This window comes from Nomascus leucogenys, chromosome 5 (assembly GCF_006542625.1).
Source record: "Nomascus leucogenys isolate Asia chromosome 5, Asia_NLE_v1, whole genome shotgun sequence".
Classification (NCBI taxonomy): Eukaryota; Metazoa; Chordata; class Mammalia; order Primates; family Hylobatidae; genus Nomascus; species Nomascus leucogenys.
The window spans coordinates 15307723-15316775 of NC_044385.1; the positions used below are offsets into that span (position 1 = coordinate 15307723).

Consider the following 9053-nt stretch of genomic DNA (forward strand, 5'->3'; position numbering starts at 1 on the left):
GGAATTGTGCTAGATACAAAAATGTACTGATGTGTAAAACAAATACGATCCCATCACACAACTGAAGCCTAGTGGAAGATAAACTTTAATCAAGTAATCACACAAATTGTGGCTTACAAAGAAAAGGTGCAGAGCACTAAGACAGCATATAAAAGCAACTTCACCTATTGGGGATATGGGATATGTATATGTCAAGGAAGACTTCTTATCTACATACAACTGTAAGCTCTTAAAACAGCAGGGGCTCTATCATAAATAGATTCTGCACCTTTCTGCATCTAACATAGTAAGTCTTTTATATTTGTTAAATAATTCGTTCCAATTAATATTTGAGCTGTCCTTACTAACTAGCCTTCTTTTTCAGTGGTGTGCGTGAAGTCAGCTTTAGAATGATCAATACTGTAGACTAGACACTTTAAGAGAGACAATTTAAAAAGATACACTTTTATTCTTATGATTAAACAATTTAAAATCTGTTTATATGATTTAATAATCAATATTATCAGATTTAACGGTAAAATACCATTTAAACATCAAAGGAATAACATTCATATTTCTTTAAAAAATTATTCACATAATTCATGAACTAAAACAGCTTCAAAATTTTTTTCACTAACAGTACACACAGGTTGTTGAAAAGTTTTTTAAAAGCATGTATTTTTACACTGTGTATCCTGGAAGTTTATTTATTACTAATTCACACATATCTTTGCATTGCTTGGAAATATTTAGTGAACCAACATCATCATTGTCTTCTTCAAAGTGATCTGATGTACTGCTATCCAGGACATTAAGTTCGGACACATTTGAAGGCAGGTAAGAACTCACTTGGGATGTTCGTGGTGACTGGCTTTTTTCTAAAGATTTCCAACTACTTCTTGTTTTAACAGAGATGTCTTGACCTCTTTTTGTAATTTTAGAATTGTGCTTACTATTTTGATCTATCTGGTTTTCTTTTTCTTCAGTCCAATGTGTTGAAGATAAATCACTAGCAGAGATACTAGATGCTTCCTCCAAACTTTTATCCTGAGCCTTTGAAATAGGAAATTTTCTGTATGAGTGCACAGGTGACCCAGCTGAAAAAGGTGGGCTAAGGATAGAACTCCTGTCACTATTTTTCTTTTTGGACACTTGTGTGTCACTAGGCTTGCTTGTATATTGACTATGTTTTGGATTTTCTGTCCTTGAACTATCATGAGCTTTTAAACTTCTGCTGGTGTCCTCAGTGGTACAGAAATCTTCAGAATAGCAAGGGCTAGACAAATCATCTGAATACTTCAGTTCTGAGATGTTTTCATAGCAACTATTTTTACCTGGTCTCTTGTCACTTATATCAGCCATAAGAATGTCATTATCTGTGGTTTTGACCTGTCTAATATCTATTTCCTTATCTACAATTCTGTCAACAACAGCATCCTGTTGGAAAACACATGGACTTTGGATTTTCATTTCCACATTTCCTCCCAGAATATTTGTAGGGGTAAGCCTTTCTGGAATAATGGAATCTGCAGGACTCACAACTTCTTCCAATGAAACATTATTGATTCTATTTTTACTACAATCAACTGTCTTTTTTTCAGTTGCATATTTCACATTATTTTCTTCACTTGTGCTGGCATCATCAAAAACTCCACTGATTTGTCTTGAGGTATCACTATTTTCACTAAAAGATGCATCTGAATCTAAATACTTATCTTTAGGCAGTTGTGGCTTCTGACTTTGTTCTGCAGAGCTTAATAGTTTAACTTTGGATGATGGAATTCTGAATTTTGTACCCAACATTTGTGATTGTGTTTTTCTATATAGTTCTCTTTTTTCATGTACCACCAACATATCAGGATTTGTCAGCTTTAAACGTAGTCTTAGTGTATTTGTTAAGCCATAAAGTAGCCTCCTTTTTGGAACTCTTTTATGGAGGGCACCACTGCTCTTTTCAGAATATTTATCTTCCTTACAGTTTTCAATTTGGTTCTTTTTATACTGAAGACTCACTGACTTTTCACATCCCCCCATAGAACGCTTATCCTTCTTGGATTCAGACTGGCATGTGGATTTGGCAGAAGATTCGGGTGACTTCTTATCCTCAGTCCTATATAACCAGGCTAGGTGAGGATGTATATGAGCAGGACTTGTCACAGGTTGGTCATATAACAAGGACAACTCAACTAACAAAGCATTTAACAAAGGCAACTGCCTTATTGTATTAATTCGATTTTGTTCAGTTTGACATGTTTGATTAGTTGCTCCTATATTCTGAATATGTGGAGGATTCACAAGCACTGGAGGATGCTCATGTGCTGCAGAACCTGGATGTTTTAGACAACTCCTGTGTGTTGGGGGATTTACACGCTTTTTTTCAGAAGCACCATCCACTTCCTCAGGTACATTCATTTGAGGCTCAATGGAGATTTTAGCCTGTGCAGGGGGCGGTTTTTCTTGGGTCAAGTTAGTGTAATACAAAGGAGGAGGGCAAAATATATTGGTCTCCATGTCCAATTCTGTGACTTCCTCATTTAGGGAGCTAACATTTCTCCCATTGCCAGCACCTGAACATGTAACAACAGAATTGGTTTTGCCATTCTCCACAGAACCCACATTATCACATTCGGCCTTACTTGGGAAAACCATTTCCTTCAAATCCTTCTGTGCCTCTGGGATTTCTAACTCCCCCCGCGGCCTATCAGCCTCTTTTGGGCTTGGCTGTGAGGCTGGCTGCTGCAGCTGCTGTCTTTCCTGCTGGGTTTGGGGACTGACCTCCGCTCCTCCTCCTGTGGGGGTGACGGTGAGGGGCCGCTCAAGTTGGCCCAGCAGGCGGCTTCCCAGGTCAGTCAGGCGGTAGGCCAGTGCAATGTCCCCAATCCGCTCGCCCACTCGATTATGCAGGGGGAAACGTCCCCGGTGACGGTGGGAGCATCCCGAGGCGGCCGACCCCACGACCCTGTGCGCTGCGGTGGCCAGCGAAATGTCGCAGGCCCCCAGGAGCTGTGGGGTGGGCGTCGGGCGCCCAGGGGGCAGCTGCAGCAGCAAGGTGGCAAGCGGGGTCCGCAGGAGCCGGCGGTGCAGCGTAGCAGGCTGCAGGCGGAAGAGGCAGGACTTGCCGCGACCGAAGCGGATGACACCGGGCCACGGTTCGGGGGCGGGAGCGCCGGGGCCGTCAGGAGGGTAAACCAACAGCGTGGGGAAGTCCAGCAGGCGGAAGGCCACGGCGGGGCACAGACCGCCCGGCGACGAGGCCTCCCCCTGCTCCTTTTCCTCCTCTCCCTCCTCCTGTTCCACTGCGGCAGCGGGGGGCGGCACCAGCCGGGCTTCCAAACGCACCCAGTCCACCAGCAGCTCCAGCGAGAAGAACCGCTCGGACAGCGACGCCGCCATTGCTGTTGCCCCAGGAAACGCCGCCACGGGCTCCGCAAAGGAGAAGCTGAAGCCCCGGGTTCTCACGAGAAACCGGAGCAAAAGGCATCGCTGCCTGCTATCTCGCGAGATTTGCGGAAGCGCTCCAGCAGGTCCCGGGCGGTGTCTATTTTGGGAGTTTTGCTGCTCAATGTATTTCGCCCTTTTGTATGCATACTTGTTGTGAGCCGTTTTTTGCCTCCAAACTTGTATTAAGACAATTGTTAATGATAATGCTGAGGATATAAGTGGTAAAAGACAGTGAGTTTTTTGGGTAATGGTTTTATCACTGCAGATCTTATGTAATTTGGGGGTCAGATCAATATACCTGAGGAATACTGAAAGAAAATCAGGACTCTCCTTCCTTTCCCATGCTAAAGAGAACCAGTTAGTTAACTGTCCACAGTGGGCCATCTCTGTGTCTGCTGTTCTACCCAAAAGATGGTGACACTGCTCTGATGGCCAGGGAGCCCCTGCCTCATAAATTAGAGTAGTACTGAGACAGACACACCACACACACACGGAGTGTGAATACACTGGCAAAAACTCTCCTTGGCTGAACTTTCGTCAGGCTCATCTAAGCCTTCTTTCCGACTAGGCTTTGACCTTGGCTTCCAATCCCATGGAGCCTGAATCACCGAGTTGTAGCAAGAGTCTCGCTACAGCCGTTAAGAGAGAACCCCCAAACCTTCATACCTGATTACCGTCGATACCTGATCAAATTCTTCATTTCCTACCATTGGTATCTGACCACTCTGGCCTGACTTCAGCAAGAATCCTATTAGGCCTGCTTAATCAGAACCCTCCCACCCCTGCTGTTTCCTGTCAGTAAGTTTCCATTCACTTGAACCGACGCCCCCTTGGCTTTAAATCCCCGCTTGTCCATGCTGTATTTGGAATTGAGCCCAGCTCTGTATTGAGGTCTCTTTTCTCTTATTGCAGTAGTTCCTGAATACAGTATTTTTGCCACTTCAACTACTGTCTGGCCCTGTTTTTTATTTGACAATATTTCCAGCTAAGCAATCATGATGCATGAGAGTAATGTTAATGATTCCATCAATAAAACATATGTGTATACATAAATATACACACACCTACGGAGACACAGAGAACTTACTGCTCTATCCAGATATTTTAAGAAACGTACTCCTAACCTCAATGAGCTAGCCAGCTAGGAATCCAAGGCCAGTATATGGAGAGCCTTGAATTCCATGGCAAAGAATTTGGACTACATTCTGTACAAATTATTTTTATTGAATAAGTACATCATAGCAATATTTGGAAATGTATCATGGGGATGAATACAAAGGATGGATTCTACTAATTAGAAATTGGATTCAGAGCAATCTATTAGAAGACTACTGCAGTGGTCTGAGAGGCAGATAATTATGACCTGCACATGGTCAGGACTAGTGGAAATTAAAAAGAGATGGCAGAAGAGGCATTTGTGATGGAGGAATTTTAAAATTTGCTGAATGGGAAAGAAAAGTCATGAGTGAAAAATTTCTGCTACTAAAGGTGAAAATATTGAGGAGGCACAGATTTGATGGAAAAAAATACTCTTGAGTTTTGAGATACGTAGAGTTTGAGGTACCTGCTGCTGGGCATTATATATGTACAGCTTTATTCAGCTTTATAAATTATAGTTAAATTATATTGCTTCAATGCTCAGAAGAACATTGTGAAGCTCAAGAGAAATTCAGAACTGGAGGGATAGGATGCTTTAGTGTGAAGACATGAGAGAGAGGTCTCATTGCAATATATAAATACAAGATACTTCTCGGGCCAGATGCGGTGGCTCACACCTGTAATCCCAGCACTTTGGGAGGCAGGCGGAACACGAGGTCAGGAGATCGAGGCCATCCTGGCCAACGTGATGAAACCCGGTCTCTACTAAAAACACAAAAATTAGCTGGGTGTGGTGGTGCATGCCTGTAATCCCAGGTACTTGGGAGGCTGAGGCAGGAGAATCGCTTGAACCAGGGAGTTGGAGGTTGCAGTGAGTGAGCCGAGATCGCACCACTGCACTCCAGCCTGGTGACAAAGCGAGAGTCCATCTAAAAAAAAAAAAAAAATTACAAGATACTTCTCTTGGCTTTGATAATCTTGTTATATACTTGCAGAGGACACATATCAAGCAACGTCCTCAATGGATAGATGATGTAGAGCAATATAAAAAAGACATCATCACAAGTGAAAAGCAATGAGGTATTGAGTCCATGTGCGCCAGAGAAATAGACAAAATTCCTCTTAGAAGATATCCTGTAGTTAGCCTTTTGAGTAAGGTTAATAGTGTGCACTAGTAGCACTTGTATGTCTCTTACATATGAATAGAAAAAGCAAAGTCCCTCTTCTATAAAGACATTATTTCTGCAATATGTAGTTTCTGCAATGATAATAACTTCTCTACCCAGCTACTCTACATGACTGGTATTATAATATATGAATAATATTTGATACTTGTAAATAATGCTAAAGGTAACAAATAAAATTTTGCCATGACAAATAGTTTCCCCATGTTTCTACACCACACATGGAGAAGTAGCACAGTGCAGTAGCTGAGCACCTGGGTTCTGGAAGCAAACTACCTGGCTCAAATCCTGGTTCTGTGACCTTATACTAGTTTCTGAACTCTCTGTGAATCATTATCCTCATTTGAAAAATATAGTTACAGTAACTACCTCATAAAAATATTATGTGTGTTAAGTGAATTAATACTTACAAAACTCTTAGAACAGTGTCTAGCAGATAGTAAATATTTGTTAAAATAAATATTGTTTTATTTATTATTTGCCACATGGCAGACATTTTAGCTGAGTGTTTAAAACACTGCTATTGTAGTTAGCCAAAAAAAAATTTATCCAACATGGGCCCGATTAGGAGAAATGTGTGTCTAGTCGACATGAAAATGTCCAAGGCTTACTCTAGAAGCACCAAATACTAATTCCAGGTCTCACTATCGGGGACATCCTGCTGCCTACAGACTTCCTTGCTTAATCAGGATTAGCTCTAGAACCAAGCATAACGACCCATAATTGGCAGAGACAGAGGGGACTAAAGACGTCCTCTCCCGGCAGGTGGAAGATACAGAGCTGAGGGAAGAAGAACCTGTGTGGTTCTAACTAGGAGGAAATGAAATTCAACATCCCTTATTTCAGAATAATTCTTTACACCAGTGTTTCCTTTCCCCAACAAAAAGAATATAACACAAATACCGCACGATCTTACTTATAAGTGGGAGCTAAACATTGAGTACACTTGGACATAAAGATGGGGATAATAGACACTGGGGACTACTAGAGGGGAGAGGGTGGAGAAGGAGGGTTGAAAAACTACCTATATGAGACTATGCTCACTACCTGGGTGAAGGGATCATTTGTACACCAAACCTCAGTCACCTGCAATTTAATAAAATAGAGACCTAATAAGAAATAATTCTACAGGAAAATGTCTTAAAAAAAAAAAACAGAAAATGTAATCTGCAATCTTGAAAATAGAAATGTGAAAAGACCAAGTGAAAGCCTTTTTCCCTCTACCATGGTTTAAAACCCCTAGCATATGCTCATTTGCATGGCAAGCCTGGGAACCTTAGCTCTTAGAATTCCTTGAGAGACAGACTGGGAAGTTGGCAGTTCTTGTTGCAGCTCTTTCCCTTAGGTCCTCTCCTGTTGTCTCCCAAGGACTTGCATTTCAGGATTCTAGATACATATTGTATTTCTGGAGCAAGACAATTTCAATCAGGAGAAGCTGATTTCTAATCATTCATTCAGGACTTCAGATAAAACCCTGTTTTAAGCAGAAAGCTGCCCTGCCTCTAGACCTGATTATAGGCTCCTGAAATCTAAGCCAGATATCTCCCTCTTTGCCAACTGGGTTACAAATGGACCTCACACAACTTAAACACCACAAATGACCAGAACTGTAATAACATTCACCTTGACATGTTTCATTATTGGTAGACGATATGACTCTGTCTTCAGAATAAATCTCCGGTGTTTGAATGTGGATCTTTTCCTTTGTTTCCAGTCTTTTCATTCCCTTCTATTTCTAAATTTCTGGAAAGGGGGAATCATAGCTTTTCCATGTGTTGTCATTAAATCAGGGGCAGAGTTATGATCAGAACATGATTACCATTTCCAATATCACAGATACAAAATAGCTGTGGTAAATAAATGCAAATAATCTAAAAAGATTCTGCAAAATGGTACCAAGTCTCTGCATTGCATTTTCAGTTTTTATTTTAAACTTGCTAGAACTTGATATTGGAAATTCATTCACTTGAGAAGAAGGACAAGGAAAAAGATTAGAGGGTGGAAGGAAGGGAGGGGCTGGGGGTTGGAGAGTAAATAAAGGAACTACTAGAGATTAAAGGGAAAGAATGGCCTATACCCCACTCTGATAAATCTACCAGAAAGGAAGGGGAAAAAGAAATTATGAAGCATCCTAAGGTATTGGAAATGTATGAGTTCATTAATAAGCTAAATCGTATGTACAATTGGTAGGAGTGGTTTAGTGAAAATTATTTGACTGTCATTGGCAATTAGAAATGTATCATAGTGGAGGCCGGGTGCGGTGGCTCACGCCTGTAATCCCAGCACTTTGGGAGGCCAAGGCGGGTAGATCATGAGGTCAAGAGATTGAGACCAACCTGGCCAATATGGTGAAATCCCATCTCTACTAAAAATACAAAAATTAGCTGGGCATGGTGGTGCATGCCTGTCGTTCCAGCTACTCAAGAGGCTGAGGCAGGAGAATCGCTTGAACCTGGGAGCGGGAGGTTGCAGTGAGCCGAGATCGCTCCACTGCATTCCAGCCTGGGCGACAAGAATGAAACTCCATCTCAAAAAAAAAAAAGAAAAGAAATGTAGCATAGTGGAATCAACATAGTCTTTGAAGGTGAGCAGTCCTCGATTAAAATATCAGCTTCTCCATTTCATACCCATGTAACTCTAGGACAAGTTCTTCAACTCGGGGAATTTTCCTCCCATGTTACCTCACAGATTTTCAAACTATGCTGTGAATGTTAAAATGCAGAATCTTAGGTCCATCTTCCAGAGATTTTGATTTCCTAGGTCTCAGGCAAGGCCCAGAAATATACATTTCTAACTATCATCCCAGATGATTTTGATACAGGGAGTTACTGGACTTTTCTTTCAGAACCACCATCCTAGTTTCTGGCACATTGCAGATAGCCATATTTCTGTCTTCTGCATATGTAACAAGTATATGCTGATCATATAGTAGTATCATATACAACAAGTAGTATAATCATGCCAATAGAATAGTATGAAAGATTTATGTAATCATAGCTCCTTCTTTCACACTTTCAGTGTGAAATGGAAGAAATGAAGTAGGTAACCTTTAGCAATGAAGCATTACTGTCAACATGCCACCATGCCAAGAGATGCTGATGTAGCAGCAGCGACAGCAGCATTAAGAGAGAGACAGCTTCCCGTCAGGTACTCAGAAGAAGCTTCAGAAAGCCCCCAGAGGAAGGTAGTTTATGAGAAACCCCCTCATAAGCAGAATGCTGCCTGCCAAGACACCAAAACCACTGTTCTGCCCCAGGAAAGACTGACTAAGCCTCCTGCCTTCAGTTAGTGGGGAGGGCTGAAAGATAAAATCTTGCTCATAAATTCTTTCCTTCCCATGCATAGAAACAC

General features: G+C 41.7%; 1 protein-coding gene across 1 annotated transcript; it reads right to left on the reverse strand.

The window, feature by feature from the left end:
- Positions 1 to 428: 428 nt before the first annotated feature.
- MAP10 (microtubule associated protein 10) lies at positions 429 to 3940 on the reverse strand. Its single transcript, XM_003267268.3, has one exon. The coding sequence runs from the start codon at positions 3802 to 3804 to the stop codon at positions 661 to 663; it is 3144 nt and encodes a 1047-aa protein (XP_003267316.1). The 5' UTR covers positions 3805 to 3940; the 3' UTR covers positions 429 to 660.
- Positions 3941 to 9053: the final 5113 nt, after the last annotated feature.